This window comes from Lactuca virosa, chromosome 9, assembly GCF_052849685.1.
Source record: "Lactuca virosa cultivar CGN04683 chromosome 9, Lactuca_virosa_CGN04683_v6, whole genome shotgun sequence".
NCBI lineage: Eukaryota > Viridiplantae > Streptophyta > Magnoliopsida > Asterales > Asteraceae > Lactuca > Lactuca virosa.
In genome coordinates, this window is record NC_136434.1 from 5,649,740 (window position 1) to 5,669,116 (window position 19,377).

The 19,377-nt window shown below is 31.5% G+C and overlaps 1 protein-coding gene across 2 annotated transcripts in view; it reads left to right on the plus strand.

Moving 5' to 3' along the window:
* Positions 1-909: 909 nt before the first annotated feature.
* The window catches only part of LOC145137111 (beta-glucosidase 11-like), a 29,021-nt gene continuing 10,553 nt past the window's right edge, over positions 910-19,377 (plus strand). The window contains exons 1-12 of one of the 2 annotated variants that reach the window (XM_079071249.1): positions 910-1,324; positions 1,410-1,473; positions 1,553-1,614; positions 1,720-1,795; positions 1,886-1,957; positions 2,078-2,165; positions 2,270-2,528; positions 9,888-10,003; positions 10,377-10,597; positions 10,726-10,754; positions 10,860-10,947; positions 11,014-11,104. In XM_079071249.1, coding sequence (XP_078927375.1) covers positions 1,169-1,324; positions 1,410-1,473; positions 1,553-1,614; positions 1,720-1,795; positions 1,886-1,957; positions 2,078-2,165; positions 2,270-2,528; positions 9,888-10,003; positions 10,377-10,597; positions 10,726-10,754; positions 10,860-10,947; positions 11,014-11,104 — 1,322 coding nt within the window. In that variant the 5' untranslated portion in view covers positions 910-1,168. Of the gene's footprint in view, positions 1,330-1,409; positions 1,474-1,552; positions 1,615-1,719; positions 1,796-1,885; positions 1,958-2,077; positions 2,166-2,269; positions 2,529-9,887; positions 10,004-10,376; positions 10,598-10,725; positions 10,755-10,859; positions 10,948-11,013; positions 11,105-19,377 lie in introns of both variants that reach the window. The other variant, XM_079071250.1, reaches the window with a different exon arrangement.

Genomic DNA, 19,377 nt, shown 5'->3' on the forward strand with positions numbered 1-19,377 from the left:
CAAGAATTGGACCTGGGCGCGAGGGCGAGTGCTTGGGTCTGGCACTAGGACGGATTCGCGACCGTTAGCTAGGTCGTCCTAAAGATAGCAATTTTGTTATCTTTAACGTATTCCTAGTGGGATACGTTAAGAAGGTGCAAGTGGGGTTGTCATAAAAAAACATAACCGCATAACCCATTTGAACCAAACAAGCTTTGGGTTATTCAGACCGATTAACCAAATAAAAATTACCGTATGCCATTTGGATTTTAGATTTTCAATTAAATTTCTCCTAATTGGGGTTAAACATTGTTTACATAGATAAACTCGGAGACAATCTAATCCCACATTCCACTCCTTTAAAGCCTAAATTTTGAAACTTGACCTCGAGTTGCTTATCAACGGGCATAAACGAGCAATGCTCATTAGTTGAAAAAAAAATTGTAGGACAAATATGCATCCCCTTTAAATCATTAAACAATGAAATAAACTATTTATTTTTGAACTTTATTCAAAAACCATTAAGTTGTCTTTTAAACATAGAACGTTTTTCTGATGCCTTCTTTCTTGTTTTATATACATGGAAATAGCTTTCTTTTTCTTTGTCCATTGATGTGGGACAACATTAACATTTTCCTCTCATTTTAAAAGCATGAAACATATCTGATCTGATGGATTAATAAAAAGTATAAACATTTTTTATTTTATTTGATTTAGTAATCTTAAACATATTTGTTTGGATGATATTTTTAAGTTAATTTGATTTAGTAAGCCAAAACATATAAACGTCTTTAATATTTGTTGACTTTTCTGATTTGTTTTAAATATTCTTCACAATTTATTTATACATAAATTAATAATTGTGAATATTGTACTAATATTAAGTTTGGTTTTCAGATCAAGTATTGGTATATGCCCAAATTACCTGCTGATATCCGAACCCGAATAACGCCCGAATAAGACCGACGGAAACTGTTTCAAGGAATGAAAAAGTATAGTAACAGATGTTCCATGTTTTAAATCTTTCTTTATTGTCCATTCTTTCCAGAATATCTGTCTTTCGAATTCCAACCATTTATCTATAAAATAAATCTAGAACACAAGGTTAAGATGCTTGTACTTCATCAATCATCATCATATGTAGTGTGAAGATAGTTGATTCAACGATCACTTGCGATTGCAGAAGACCATGTCGAGTTCTGTCTGTCTTCTTGCTCTTTCTCTTCTGCTGGTGATTGGAAACTATGACCATGTACGATTCTTTGTATACGGTGTGGTTGATGAATATGGAAGAGATGATTTTCCCGCTGAATTCGTTTTTGGTGCAGGAACCTCTGCTTATCAGGTAAGGTATGCGCTCTTAATTTTTCGTTTGAAGTGTGTGTAGTCAATTTGGAGCTAACTGTGTGAATGTATCTATGTCCGATAAGGTTGAAGGAGCAGTGCTGGAAGATGGAAGGAGTTTAAGCATTTGGGACACGTTTGTTCACTCAGGTAATTAATACATGTAGGGCATGGTTTTCTGTTCAACTGTTCCGTTGTAATTTCTTATTTCTGATGTAATATTATGAAGGGTTCCCGTTGTACAATGGACCAAATGGAGACATAGCATGTGATGGGTATCATAAATACAAGGTATATATCATTATCATAGTGATTTAATTGCCACAACCTACAACAAATAAGCATAAGACGTTGCACATGCTTGTTTTTTGAGTTGACTGCATTCGGATGTTGCAGGAAGACATTGAACTTATGGCAGACACAGGCTTGGAAGCATTTAGATTTTCTATCTCTTGGTCCAGACTCATCCCAAGTAGCTAGGCTCACTTAATGATCGGATCTCTCGAAATTTCAGTAACTTCATTTTGCAGTCTTGTTTATGCACAGTCTTATTTATTTTCAGATGGAAGAGGATCCATCAATGTAAAGGGCTTACAATTCTACAATGATTTCATCAACAGGCTTATTGGCCATGGTCAGATATAACTGAGTTATTAATTTGGAAGAAACACTACTTAAATAGTTAAATTGCCAACAATATGCATACTTTTACATTACATAAAAAGATTGAGTTACACTCCCATTAATTATGTAGGAATACAACCACATGTCACATTAAATCATTTCGATCTACCCCAAATACTTGAAGATGAATACAGAGGATGGCTTAGTAGAAAATCAGTGTACATTTCAAACTAATTAAAACAAGTTCAGTTTGTGTTATAATTAAGGATTTAAGGTGCATGATCATATGGATATGGTTTGACATTGTGTACGTATAATGCAGGAAAGACTTTGTTGCATATGCTGACGTTTGCTTCAGAGAATTTGGTGATAGGGTTTCGCACTGGACTACTCTGAATGAACCCAATGCATTGGCTTTAGGTGGTTATGATGTGGGTGTGACACCTCCTGGACGTTGTTCTTTCCCATTTGGGGAATTTAACTGTAGCGAAGGTGACTCTACCACCGAGCCATACCTTGCAGCTCACCATATGCTGCTGGCACATGCATCAGCTGTAAGATTGTACTGGGAAAAATACTCGGTAAAACTTTTGCCTTTCTAAGATTTTCAGTTGAAACTTTTTATTAGTAATATCTTATATTTTTTATTAGTCATCTTATAAATATTTAATAAATAATATTCTTATAAGATTTTCACCATAAACCCTAAACTTTCATGTTTATGTCATCTTATAAATTAGTAACTAGAAATTGTTTTCTCCCCGTTTCGTGGGGGACGTACCTTCCGGTAATATTCAATTGTCTTTACAAAACTCATAAGTTTCAATGTTCTCTTTGTAGGGGTCGTAGTCATGTAAATTTTCTATTAGATAATGACCATTTTTTATTCTTTTTAAAACATATGGACCATTTGCTGTTAAATAAAATAAAATAAAAGGCTAAGAGACTTTTTGTATAATTTATAGGGACAATTTTATAATTTATTTTCTACAAAGGACCAAACATGCTAACATATGAAAGTCTTGTGGCAAAAATGTCAAACTTAAAGAGTATATTATTTAAACACATGATCATTTCTGTAAAAAAAACTACATATGGATGTTTTCTATAAATTAAATGAACAACTTTTGAAATTTATTTTCTACATAGGCATCAAACCCATTAACATGTTAATATGGTGTGGCCAAAGTCGATTGTTGGTTTTTATTATATATAATAATTTCTATAAAAAAAATGTATATGGACGTTTTCTGTAAATTATAGTGACAATTTTTGTAATTTATTTTCTACATTGAGACCAAACCTGCCAACATGTTAAAATATTGTGTCCAAAGTATAAAACACCAAAATTTACTATTCATAAAACAATTGATTTTTATTATATATAATAATATTAGGTTAGAGACCCATGGAAACCGCAGGTTTATAAGATAGAATATGAAAATCAATTAATAAAACTAAAAAAATTAAAAATTCAATACTAAATTATATTGAGATATGATTATCAATATATGATAATATTGTATTTTAATAAATGAGACTGAATGATTCATAATTTTATTTTGCTTTTTATTTCAAACAAAAGATGGTTAAAATGATTGTATGATAATATTATGTAAATAAAAAAAGTTATTATCTTCCCATGAAAGGAAAAAAATATAAACATCATATAGTTCTAAAAAATAATTAATTACTTTAACAAATATTTTTATATGATTTGTATAGAATTATGTCTTTCAAATATAGCAAAAGATCAGTGCTTTAATGACTTAATATTTTTATATGATTTGTATAGAATTATGTCTTTCAAATATAGCAAAAGATCAGTGCTTTAATGGCTTAAGAGTTACTTACTCAAAATATACTAAGTTTTTTGCTAGATGTGGACGATATTTAAGATACAAAAATAAAATATTATAAATATTTATAAGAGATGAATTATGTAAAATGTAATGATTAATTAAAACCGATCCACAAACTAACTATCATTATCAATTTATAAAGATACAACTATAAATTTTTTAAAGATATATACATAAGATTAAACTCAAAATTCGAATATCATTTTAAAGCGAATAATAATAAAATATGGTTTTGGATGTTCATGCAAAAAAATTAAAGGATTGCTACTTTAAATGTTAAGATATGTAGACGTCATAATAAATCCAAAATCCAAATAAGTTGAGATGTAGTTTACAAAATCTTTTGAAATTCAAAATTTTGATATTGATATATTTTTTTAAATATTAATGTGAATAAATTTTTAAGATGCTACATGATATTATTAGAATCATACTTTAGAAAAGTGACCATTGGCATTTAGTGATATATATATATATATATATATATATATATATATATATATATATATATATATATATATATATATATATAAGTTGGATCGGGTGAGGACTCAAAAATAAATGCGACCCGCGACGACAAATCTTTATCGTAGGATTGAAAAAATAAAAGGTGGAAATTTGATTTTATTTATCGTTAATATCTCGCAAGATGGCGTTTTAGTAATTATGTGTGGGATATTGATAATTTTCGTCCGCGGTTAATAAGTTTTTGAAGTAATATTTTTAATTTTAAGAAATATTAGTTTTTTAAAAAAAATGTTGAACATAATATGATCCAAAATGTGATTATTCAAAATATTTATGATTCAAAAAAGAAGTGAACAACAACTTTATTTAATTGAGTACATTATTGATCCAAAATCATATGATTCAAAAATGATTTGATTTAAAATAATACGATTCAAAATAATTTGATTCAAAATTTATTATCCAAAAATAATATGATTCAAAAACAGTATGAACGGAAAATATTATGATCCTTTGTAATTATTAAACATTAAAAACCCAAACCGATATTTAGTTTTAAAAAACCAAAAAAATAAAAAAAAAAACGAAAAAATAAATAAAAAATAAACAAAAATAATATTATCTTCAAGTATGTATAAAGATATAAAAAAACATGAAAAAACGAAATAAAAAACGAAAAAATATAGAAAAGGTGAAAAAAAACCGTGAAAACTGAGTATATAGTTGTTTATTTTTTGTTTGATTTTAAAAAATATATATATAAAAAAATATAAAAATCAAAAATAAAAAATAAAACCCATTAAATCATCGAGTATGTATTAATTACCACGGATGTGGGTCGCATGCGAATGCACCACGATTAAGTATTGGATTTGACGTTTGTTCCCTTGACGAAATTGGTGGTTGGGAATTGTCCTCGTACTCCTCACCATTTTTTTAGCTCTCATCGGAACTGGATTATATATATATATATATATATATATATATATATATATATATATATATATATATATATATATATATATATATATATATATAGAGAGAGAGAGAGAGAGAGAGAGAGAGAGATAGAGAAGTTCAATTGATAAAATAAAAAATGTTAAGAATTGAGGAATCATTCTCAACCAATAATTTGTTTTTTCCGCTAAACCTTCCATCCTACCGGCAGAAAGGAAAAATGAATACATATGTATTTTCCAACTTAAAATGTTTATTTAAATTATGTTAATCTTTACATTAATATATACAAAACATTGTTTTTTTTTGTTAAATTTTCAAGGAGCTATTTTTATTGAAAAATTATTTTAAATATATCAAAATTCATAATTCTTTATTCTCTATAAATAAATATCCATATTGATATAGTTTTAAGATAAAATAAAGTTTTTATTTTTTATAGTTTTAACTCTCATTATTTATAAGTGAATCAAAATTGATCAGATCTTATTACAGTATACTCATTAATCACTTATGAATAAAAAATATGTTTTATTTTTTTACAGTTTAACTATCATTGATATATGAATGAAACATGTATTATCTCTTCTCACAAGTTATATTCATATATGAATAATACATTTATCAGAATTTTGTTACAGTTCATTTGTTATTCATATATGAATAATAAGTTTGAATTTTCAAAACACTTCGTCTTTTATTAACATAATACTTATTCGTATATTAATAACAGATGAATTGTAACAAAATCTGATAAATATTTTATTCATATATAAATATAACATATGACGATAGTTAATACACGTTTTATTTATATATGAATATAACATGTGACGAAAGATAATGTAAAAATATATATTTTAGGTAAGAAAACTTTATTACATATTATATTCATATATAAATTATACTTAAAATTTTTAAAAAAAATAAGTATACGTTTTATTCATAAGTGAATAACGAACGCACTATAATAAAAATTCGATGCATTTTTATTCACTTATGAATAACGAGAGTTGAAACAATAAAAAAAAATTATTTTATCTTAAAACTATATCAATATGAATGTCTATTTATATAGAATAAAAAATTATGAATTTTGATATATTTAAAATAATTTTTCGATAAAAATAGCTCCTTAAAAAACTATGTTTTTTATATATATAAAGATAATTATTAACATAGTTCAAAGAAATATGTTTGGTTTGAAAACACACGTGTATCCCATTCTCATTTCCGTCGGTACGCTCAAGTGTTTTTTGGCAAAATAAATGTGTGGCTGAAATTAATTTCCCTATTCTCAATCTTTTTTTTTCTCAATTGACACTTCTCTCTCTCTCTCTCTCTCTCTCTCTCTCTCTATATATATATATATATATATATATATATATATATATATATATATATAAACGATTTATAACTTCAATTATCATATATTGTTTTATTAATACTTGGGATTACGAATTCATAATCATTTGTAGCCAAGCGTGCGTGATAACGATTAACAAAGGATAAATATATTACCATACATGATACAATGAATATCTTGTGTTTATAAATTTACATAACGGGTAAATTACACCAATCGTCCCTCGTGAATATGTCAAAACGCACGTTTAATCCTTATTTTCAAAAATGAACTCGGACCGTGCATCATTTATTTTAAACTTACACACTTGATCCCTCGAGACCTAAAATGACTATATTGCCCTTACTGATTTCTTTTAATGTTGTAATTCATTTATATAGTCTTTTAATTTATTTATATAATTATTTTATAAAGATATTAAATATTTGTGGGTCCCACCTTCTTTTATCCTCTATTCCACATCTTCCTGCCTCTGTTTTGATACAATCCACCACTGTATATATTCCCCAAACCTAAAATCGGTAATGAAGCAAACAAAATCGATCATGAAATCCCTCGATTCGAGCTCTAGATTGTTGAACTTTAGCATACATCACAGTTTTACCACCGTATAGTGAAAAAGAAAAGGGATTGACCGGGGGAAAGGGGAACATCGTCTTCTTCATCTCCACAACACCATCAACCACCTTTATACTCATTATCTTCACCACCTAACAATAAACGTTTTCCCTCCATAACAGTCAACCATTCGCCAACATTACACAACTTTCATTCTCAATCTACACACCATCGACCGCCATCATCAACCCTTGCCACTTACCTGCACAAAACCAGCCACAATCACCACCATAAACCATCCATTAACAATCATCATCACCACCTATTCAATCAACCTTCAATCATCATCACTACCTCTTCAATCGACCTTCAGCCATCACTAGCCATCACAAATCTGCCAAATAAACACATGAAATTAAACCTAAATAAACCCTAAACCTACAAATGAATCCTAACTAAACCTTAAACCTGTAAATCAGAACCCATGAGTCGGATAAGAAGAATGAAGATTTCGATCGACACCTTTGGTGGATCAATAGTATCACCTCCGGGTGCCTGATTCACATTCATCAACCCACCCTAAAAACGAAGGTTTGACGTTGTTGATGCCGTCTGTGATGCCATCTGTGATGTTGTTGCTTCATAGAAGAAGGGAAAGTGAGAAAAAGACAGTGGTAGTCCAACAGTGGTGGCCCATTCTAAGTGGTGGTCCGGTGGCCGGATTTTGACTTTAAGGTCGTTCGTCGCTGGTGGTATTTCTAGATAAATAGGATGGAGTGCCAGAGTGGATAAGGATTTGAAATACCGAGGTCATGTTTAACAGCATCAAGGTTGGGGTTTGGGGCCAAATTTATTTTTATATTTTTAAATTAATAGTAATAATATTAACATTAAATTAATTGGAAAAGAAATTCACAAATGGCATAATGGCCATTTCATATTAGACACGGACTAAAATCGCAACAAAACCGCATATAAGGGACGAAACATGCAAGTTTAAACCAAACGAGAGACAATCCGAGTTAATTTTTGAAAGTAGAGACTAAACGTACGTTTTAATATATGCATGATGGATGATTGATGTAATTTACCTTTTACTTAGCAAAACAATTTTTTTTAAAAGTTGTAAAGTTATATTCCAACTCGTCATCAATTTATATAATTGAATAGATTCTTTTACTATTTTATAAACTTATAGAATTGATAAAATTTTAATAATTAGATATAACTTTATCAATGACATTCGTTACATACGTACATAAAAGAAGTGTATAATTATTGATGCATAATCAAGTAAACGGGTTGCTCCGAAAGTTCTCGAATCTTCGAATTCTTTATGCGAGTCTATCCATTCTTACTCTTACATGTGTATGCATATGGTTTAAAAAATCTTTTAAAATTTCAAATATGAATATTTATATTTATATTTTTTTTAAATATTAATGTGAATAAATTTAAAAAAAGGTCACATGGTATATTAGAATCGTACTCTAAAAATGCCGTTTCCAAAAAAGGTACTATAGATAGATTATATTAGTATAATGTAATAACTAATAAACGCGTGATTTTTTTTTCCTTTTGTTATTAACTTTTATTTAAAAAAGTGACGAAATTTAATAACTATTTTATTTTACATTTATTCATTGTTTTTTTTCTCCATTTTATTTGTTTACATCCGAAATTTATACCAAGAAACGGCGTCCCTTTACTTTACAAAAAAATAACCAAGTAATTTAACATCATGTGACTTCCCCTTGACCAAGTTAGTATTCTTTTTTTATTTATCATTTTTGCAAATAGACAGGGAGATAAATGGTATCTAGGCTTTTATAATTATCCTGATTTTTAGCATGGAAAAGATCGCAGTTAGTTGATAAAGTCATGGAGTCATTTGCTTTCTTATTCATTCTCTTTTGTAAGTATGTATTTTAAAAAATAAAAAAATTAAAAAAAAAATTAAAAAAAGGTATACACCAAGAAAAATATTGGTGATTTTAATGTTATCGGTTCATTTATTTAATGGTATTTATACATGTTTTCAAATGGGGTTATATTTTAGTTTTAATACGAGGTCGGTGGTGCGAAGTGCGCACTTGTATTAATCTAGATCGATTCTAGTGCGACCAAAAGAAGTTGTTTAATGGTATTTATACATGTTAAAGGGGTCACGCCCCCTTGCGGGATTCCAAGGGGCAACGCCCCTTGGCGCTAGAGGAACCTTTATAGACATTATTGGATTTTGGGGTTTCTAATGTAATTATGTATGGTTTTCAACCCTAAACTGTCTTATCCAAATGAAGTTGTTTTTTGAATTTTGAAACACTTTAGAACGCTCTCTAGTTTTTGAAACATTCAAAATTTACACACCAAATTCTCTCTAGTTCTTGATCGATCTTATGTGTCTAGAACATCGATTGTTCCTTTGAGGATTATCTTAGGTCGAATTTCTCGTAACTCATACAGAGGGAAGAAATATCGATTCGAAAAGTGAACAAACACGGTCCTTGAAGAACCAATGAATATCATATTCTGTTTCTATCCTAATTTTCTAACAAAAAGCACCTTCAATGTACATCGAGAGTTCTCATTTTCTTCAAAGTAAGGCCCATGCATGAGAGAGTAGTACAATTATATTGTTCATTGTTCAACATATGTATCTTCTTTAGCCAAAACAAAAAGAAAGAAAGAACCATTCACTACTTTTTAGGATGATATCATTGGTGATGCAGGTTGTGCAACATGGTTCTGTTGGAATGGATCTCATGGCCACATGGTTTGAACCTTATACAAACACAATAGAAGATATCAAAGCCACCGAAAGAGTCATGGCCTTCAATTTGGGTTGGTGAGTGTTCATAAATTCCAATAAAATTTAAGAAAAGCTCAACGTTGTATAACAGGTTAATCGTGTAACATTCAAAACAGGAAAATTTTCAATATGGGTCAAAAGGATCGACAATGATCGGTTGACCGACCAATACGTTTTGGCTATATTTTGCTTTAAGTTTTAATTTAATTTGTGTAGAGAATATGATCACACAAATTGAAACTGAAAGAATAAAATTTTGAATATGCTTTACGTAGCTATTTACAAATTATGATCATAGAAACTGGACTACCAAAAGACTCATTTATTTAATTAGAAACTCTTGTCGGTCATAGTATCGTCTTTTAAGTCAAATTTCACTTTGACATATGTTTCATGGTTTCTACTTTAGGTTTTTAAATCCTTTGGTAAATGGGGAATACCCAAAAATAATGAAGAAGAATGCAGGAAACCGAATTCCAACTTTTACCAAACTTGAATCAGAAACAATCAAGGGTTCATTCGACTTCATAGGCATAAACCACTATGGCATAGCATATGTGAAGGACCACCCCAGTAGTCTTGAAATGGACAATAGGGATGCTATTGAAGACACAGCAGCAACTCTTATATGTACGTATTGACTTTAAATTAATTTTACATATTTCTTTTGTTTGGTAGCCACGTAAATCGACCATCATACACTAGTCGGTAAATGAAACGTATACATAATATACTATCTTCTTTATTTCCAACTGCAGACAGTGGAGGTGAAATCATACCCAGTCAGGTTTGAATGTTTGATCATTTGATGTTACTATGTTATTAATGATACTTTCTTTTATCCTCCTATTATAGTGAATTTCCTATTTTCATTATATACTTTTTATCTCAGTTTCCGGTGATTCCATTAACTCTCCAAAAGCTACTTAACTTTTTGAAGGACGAATACGGAAATCCTTCTGTCTACATCCACGAAAATGGTATATAAATAAAACAAATTACTTATGAAGCTTTCACATCATCTTACCTTGGTGGCCGATTTATAGGACAAGTACAACAACATAATGGATCATTGATAGACACCCCAAGGGTAGAGTACCTGCATGCTTATATAGGTTCTGTATTGGATGCACTAAGGTATGCCTTTACTCCGACCTTTGAAGAGAGTTGTACCAAATATGTTTTCATGAATGTGATCTCTTAATAATAAAAAAATATAAACATTACATGGTAATAACGACTATACATGGGCCAGATAATGGTCGAATATAAGATGTTATATATCTACTATACATACACTAACATCCCCATCAATTTGATGGAGGAAGAGTATGTACGTGTAAAGTGGACTAAAAGTCATGAACAAAGATGTAGAAAGATCTTTGGTGAAGATGTTGGAATGCTGAGAGGTGGATGGTACATGAAGAATTCGAGCATGGCCCAAAACCACTTTTTTCATAAACCAAGTGCATGTCGTTCTCAATATGCTTTGTATGTTGGTGTTGAACCATGTTGGCGGAAAGTTATATGACACTCACATTGTCTAAATACACGATCAAAAATTTAGTTGGCTAAAACTAAATTTCTTGAAGCAGTTTTCGAAGCTAACTAGTCTCAACTGCAACATTGGCCACCCTCGATAATATGCCTTGACATTCAATCAATATATAACACTCTGTCTCACTTAGATAACCATGATGCAAGATTGGATGGACCTGTGGTATGTTGGATATTTTTAGGACAAACTCACAATTAAAAGTTGAAAGGAATATATATATATATATATATATATATATATATATATATATATATATATATATATATATATATATAATACAATATATTTACGTGGTTGACACGATTAGATTAATCATGCTATGTTGACGGGCGAACTAGAGAGATTTCTTGTCCATATTGGGATGAAGTTACAATTACATTATATATATATATATATATATATATATATATATATATATATATATATATATATATATATATTGTGTCTAAACAATGTGGAAACTCTAACATAGTACCACCCGTGGTTTGGTATTTATATTTTTAACGAGAAATATTTTCGATGTGGGGCACCCTTGAACTCTTCCAGAAGTAATTAGACTCTAGAACTAACAATCTCCCGAATGGAGGTTGATCAACTAATCATCTTCCTTCCAAGGCATGTACCTCTCATCCTCTCATAAACGCAAAACAATGTTACCTCTTCTCTTTAGTCTTCCACTTTCTCATTATTTATCTAAAAGGTCAGCTGAGTTGAGCACAGCATCAACTTCTCTTTTATCACTACCTTGGTAAACATATCAACCAGATTATCCATTCTAATGATTTTATTTAAGGACATATACCATCACTAATCAACTCTATAATGAAGTGGTACCTCATATGTATTTGTTTAGTCCTAACATGAAACATTGATTTTTTGTAGTTTTCTTGTTTCATGCTTAAATTCGATAGGAAGTTCTTCAGCTAGATAAACTTCTTTTCACTTTCTATAATGACATGTATTATGCTTATGTGATTAAAATAGAAACTCTTATGAAGTATAGATATTCAAATAACTAAAGTACCCCCATAGTAAACATACAACATGTGGTTCTTCTTCGAATATGAACGTACACTTAAGTCTTATCTAGCAATTCTTTCAATATAAGCCCTTTTCTTTTGAAACACAATGAAACTTAAGGAGTACATAAGCAAGTTTGTCCTAATACATACCATATTGTATACTAATATACTTATTGTTGATATATAAGGAAACCTAGCTATATCTTCTATTTGTGATGATTATTCTTTTGAGAGCTTTAAATGACTTCCTAAAAGTGTATTTATGGTTTTAGCATCTGTCGTGTTGAATTTATCCAACAGTTCATGATATAATTCTTTTGGGAAAGTTTTAAAGTAGCTCACGTTCTATCTGTGACTATGATCATGCCAAATATACATCTAACTACTCTTAACTCCTTCATCTCAAATTCCTTAGACAACTTCCTTTTTATTATGTTAATATTCTCCATGTATGATCCAACCACTAACATGTCATTAAAATAGCAACAAGATAATCTACACTGAATGGAACTTCTTGAGGTAGAAACAATGATTTGTATCATATCTTGTGTACTTATTCCTTTGCATGAAATTTTGAATTTCAAATACCAATTTCTTGGTACTTCCTTTAATTCATATAAAGTTTTCTCGAGTATGCATTCTAGGTTTTCCTTGTCTACAATTTGAATACTTTCTATTTGTACATCTAGTTACTCTATATGTAAGTCTTCTAGAGCCACAATATCCTATACTAATCTGATCGTAATCATCTTCCAAACTAGAACATGTATCTGATTATACTCATCCCCCTTTTCATTTATTTCATAAACCACCAATCTAGCCTTATATGTCTTGTTTTTATTCAACTGACCATTTACCTAGAGCACCCATTTGTTTTACAGTGCTTTCTTTCATGTGGGTAATTTGACAAAATAGTGAAATACATAGTCTAGTTGTTATCAAATGAGCTTATCTTACAATATGTAGCTTTCTTCCATTATATACAATCCTTCATTCTCAAAGTTGCTAGATAAATAGTTTTCTAATGGAGAGTATCTATTTAGAGACAATCTCTATATGGTGAATCTTCTAATAGTCTAGGTTTTCAAATCTACTTGATTTTTAGAATCAAATTTAGAACTCCCACTCTGATCTAAGGATCCTACTACTTCCCGAGATCTCTCCTATATATGAATTATTGATTAGTATTTTAATGCTATTCTACATAACCCCTCAAACATAACTTGATCTTTACTGTGTGGTTTCTCTTTTATTCTAGGTATGCTTAAAGATTGTCTTTATATAATGAATTCTCTTGGAATGTTACATTTTTATTTTGATGACCCTTCTTCCTATAAACATTATTCCTTCTCATCTAAACCATAGCTAGAAAACTTGCTTTTCTTAGCCTTTTCCCCATGGTTTTATTTGCCCACATCATTGATCTTGATATAAGAGACGCATGTAAATACTTTTAAGTATGTAAGAGTCACATCTTAACCATGCATTTATATCTTATGGAATCTTGAACTCTATCAGAACCGAGGGTTAATGATTGATTAGATACGTTGGTGTATTTACCAAATATGCATGAACATCTTCAACAACCTTACATAAAGTTTCAGAGTCTTTTCTCTCTCATTCAACTTTTTTTTTCATTATTTTTGTAACTCCATTCTCCTTAGGCATCCTTATAGATATTTGCACCATCTTAATTTTCATCTTAGCACAATATTCAATAAAAATTTTCTCGTTATACTCTCCTCTATTATTTGGCTTCAAACACTTTATCTTCAATTGAGTCTCATTCTCTAACATAACTTTTTACTTAAATGTATAGAAGACCTCATATTTATTTCTTAGAAAATAAACACTTACTTTTCTCATAGAATCTACTATAGAGGTAAGCTAGTATCGTGATCCTTCTACCGAATAAATTAATGTAGGGCCATACACACAATTATGAAAAAAAACTATAGCTTTTGAACTATATATGACCTTTTTATCTTCATAAATGTAAACTTTTTATAATTTCCAAGGACACATGGTTCACAAAGTTCTTAATCATAGTCTTCAAATATGGAATTACGCCTTAAGAAATCGCATAATCACACATTTCTCACAATTTCACTAAACTGCCCATGTATTTGATGGGTTTTAGGTAAAACAAATAAACCAGAAAACAATTCCTAAGTTCACATGCAACCTACTTTGGATCTATGTTTTAACTATTGAACATACAACTTTGAATTGCAAAATAAGAACCCTAGAGGAGAGAGGCTAATTTCGAAATCAACAAACTAGGGTTTAGGGTTTACATACCTTTCAATTGTTATAGCAAACAATTGATAATCCTTTTGATCTTGATCTTGATCTTCTTGGAAGCTTAGCACCACAAATGTAATGCCTCTAATGGAATCACACCCAAGAACTAGCAAGAAGGAAACTTGGAGGAGAGAGGATGGAGAGAGTATGCAATTTCGGCCTTAGGGTTTCTTCCAAAGAAATCAATACCCAAAATGTGAGCCAGGAGGCTCCTTAAATAGTTGAGGGAACTAGGGTTTAGGGGAAACCCTAGTTATCCTTTGCTTAGGGCCTAAGCAAGACCCAAGGCCTTATCTTGGACCCCTTGGACGAATTCTCTAGGGTTTCCCCTAGGGTTTTCGTCCACCCCCTTCCAAGGGAGTTCTGGATCCTTCCATTCAACTATCAGTTAATTGCAAACTAGTCCCTGCACTTTATAATTAATTCTTTTAACCCCAAAATCAATTCTGATTAATTTCTGGCTAACAATTAATTAAACATAATGATTTCTAATTAATATATTAATCCATTAACATATTAATAAATCAATTATATATATATTAATTTATTAATCTTATAAATTAATATCTCTCCTTTCATAATTTCTTTGTCCAGTTGCTAGGTTGAGGGCAACCCAAAAGGACTGTGCTGCTATCAATTCAAGTACATACCAATTATAGTTATGGGCTTAGACACCTAATCCAACAGTATTTGGTGTCATAGAGTAGACACACCCACATCTTTAATAACATCATTTTCATTGTATGCAAACGCCTCAACCATGTACAAAGATTCATGTTTCTGTCTGCATGAAACTAACAACTTCCCCTTTGTCGCATTCCACCAATTACCCCTAAAATTCACATGATATCTTTTATTGTCCAGTTGTCCTATATATTTTAGCAATCTCATCAGACTTGAATGCACATAATACTCTTAAATATCTAATTCAAGCCAAGATATGTCTGAAGGCCAACATCCCAACACCCATAAAATCAATACTCTTATCATCTTCTAGGCTCACCTTGCCACTATATATAATGCTTGGAATTTTTCCTTACTTCTCTACATTGACTGACATAGAATGATGAACCATAATCCATGATATATGATATGAATGGTAGTTTTATGCAACATATCAGTGCATCATCCAAAATTAGATGTCATGTTAACCTTATTCTTTCCTTTATCTAGTACATGTTTGAGATATAAAATTTTATGAGGTGTCCATGTTTTTGTCATTTGTAACAGACAATATCCTTCTAGTTTGTAAACTATCATGTGTTTCTTGATTTTGACATTTCTCTAACATTACCATGATCTCTATCAAAATTTATTATCCTACCTTTCATACTCAACAAGGAACTCAGACACTCACCTATGTTATTTCTATGAATATCTTTTTCATGTGATTAAATCACAAATCCCTTCAAATACGAGCTTCGTAGTTCCCATTGAACTGCTAATTGAGAATATCATAACAAAAAACCCAAACCTCGACCTCAATTTAGTATCAACTAATACTAACCTAGATTGCATCAAATTAAACTCATTCACATGACTAGTAACTAAAATGACTTTCTTAATGTTTGTATTCACCAACTAACACACCAAGAAATCCTTATTTATTAGAAAAAGGTTTTCATACATATTGGACAACGCCTTGATTAGTAAAAACATTGTATTTCATTGAGGATATTGTACGTGACATTATTTTCTAGTGAAATCCTAACCATGCTAAATGATTATCAATCTAACCACACCAGATCCTTCTACTTTATTGATTTAGGTTTATTTTAGGAAAATGATTCGTGTATTTCTTCAATTAGATATAGTATTTGATCTGCATCTTCCAAAAGCTAAAATCATGACCATTAAACTTATTGATCTTAACCTTCCTGTCTTTAGCTATAGCTCTAAAATTGGTTGTTAGGTATCCAAACAAAAAACGCATTATTAGAAGATGCAATGAAAAAACTAAAGAAAACTAAAAATTTTACGTAGTTCACACGTTTATGGTTATCGTGCTACATCCATAGGAAAACTAGGGAAATTTATTATTGATCTCATGTTGAAGTTTACAGTTACATTGAGGTTTTATATAAAGATTAGTAGAGACAAAAAAAACTATGTCTAAACAAGATAAAATGATAATATCACCCGTAGTTTGGTATTCATACTATTAACCAGCACCATTTTGAATCTGGGACACCCTTAATCGTTATTAGAAGTAATACATCTCTAAATAGATTGAATAATATGCACATCTATATGTCATGGTACAAGTAGCCAAGTGTCATTAGAATATGAGCTTGATATTCATCATTCATAGAATAAACCTTTTTAGGATATTATAACACATGTAATAACAATGAGGAATGTGATAATCAATTTATGTCTAAATTTTAAGGTGATGTAGTGGTTTAGTTATGTTGTGTTCTACACAAGTGGTCATATGGTGGATATATATCGAAGGGGGTATAAGGGTCTATGTAAGACATAAAAAGGTACAAATTCAGTGACAATGAGTGTAACGACCCAATTTTCAAAAGAAAATTTTCATTTTTAATTAATCAAAACACATTCCCATAAACCGTGAAATCCAGATACAATTGTTTTCAAAACTCATATCATTTACAATTTTATTTCAAAACATCAGAAGGTCCCATAAAATGTCTGAGAGAGTGCACGTCGCGCCATCACGCCTTGCCCTTGCCCTTGGGCTCAGATGTACCTGAAACAAATCCACAAACTGTAAGTTAATGCTTAGTGAGTCCCCCAGAGCATACCTCACACATAATCCACATAACACATATCAAATTAGCTATAAAAGCTATCTCTACCACATAAGTCATACATACAACATATAAGGATGCCATGGGCTCCCACCGAGGGTCTTATACCCTCGTGTCATGGGCTCCCCCCATGGTCTTTACCTAGGAATGTCATGGGCTCCCCACATGGTCTTATATCCAACTGCCACGGGCTCCCCCCGGGGTCTTCCATGCAAATCACATATATAATCAACTAGCATATCATATATCACAAAGGTATCTATCATACTACCTAACACATACATAAACATATAAGGATGTCGTGGGCTCCCCCCAGGGTCTTATACCATCATGCCATGGGCTCCCCCACATGGTTTTCACCTAGGAATGTCATGGGCTCCACCACATGGTCTTATATCCCAACGGACACGAGCTCCCCCCGGGGTCTTCCATGCAATAACATACATAATCACTAGCATACCACTTAGCATAAGCTAACTATCATACCACATATCTCTACTACAGCTAGTGTACTACATATCATAAAATGGGTTAGCCTTGGTGTCGTAGACCCATTGGTATGATGAGAAGACTCACCTCTCGGATGCTGAACTGACAAGCTAGAATCAGATATGTTCCACGTGCTGCTCCCACTCAGTTGCTTATAATCATTATGTGATTAACTTGTCAGAATCCCATAATCTCCCTTAAAGTCAACCCTGGTCAAAGTCAAGGTCACCTGTCAAGGTCAACAGTCCATGTTGACCTCAACTCGTCGAGTTTCTGAGTAACTCATCCACTCGTCGAGTTACCTGTGTAACTTGCCGAGTCCCTCCGAAACCCCATCAAACCGAAAACTCAATGTCAACCGAAAACTCGTGACAACCGAAAACTCATGGAACCGAAAACTTATGGGACCGAAATCCCTCGGGATACCCGAAAATGTGTAAACCCTACTTGAATCGTCGAGTCAGCTAAGGGACTCGACGAGTTCCTTCATTCTTCATCAAGTTCAGCCCTTTCCAGTGGAATCTAAGGTCCCAAACTCCAGATCTAAGCTCTCCTAGTGCAGATACCACATAAAGTTGCAAACTTTACGTGCATGCAAGGTCCTTCAAGGCTATAACTTCAAAACTAGGCTTCTTACAAGGTTTTTGTGCATGGGAAGTGACTAAACTGCATAAAGGAAACAACTTTATGATATTTGGGACCTAAAGAGGTCCAGATATGGAACCCTATCCTTGTGATAAGTCCAGATCCAAGTTTGACTCCATTTTTCACCAAGAATGGCCATTTACTTTGAAGAAGGAGATCTAAGTAACTATAGATCAAGATCAAGACTTTATACCTTAGGATGCTGGCCAAAATGATGTAGATGTTGGATCTACTGTTCCTCTCCTATCCCCTTCTTCTTTAAGCTCTAAAGTTCTTCACAGTCACCCCAAGGTTGCTCACAATTGCACTTTCTTTCACTCAAGAGGGTGCAAGGTCGATCTAGGGTTTTCTCTGGCTGATAGGGTGCTAAGGGAGGCCACAAGAGGCAGAATATGTTCTTTAAATATAATGGAAACCCTAAAAACTAGGGTTTCTCTTTACAGCTCCTACTCACCGAGTCGGCCTTCCGACTCGTCGAGTAGGTCTCGATCCCGCGTCAACCGATAATGCTCCTACTCGACGAGTTGAACTCCCAACTCACCGAGTCCATGCACAAAACCTTAAACTTAAATAAATAATTTAAGTAATGCTTGGAACAGGTGTTACAAATCTCCCCCA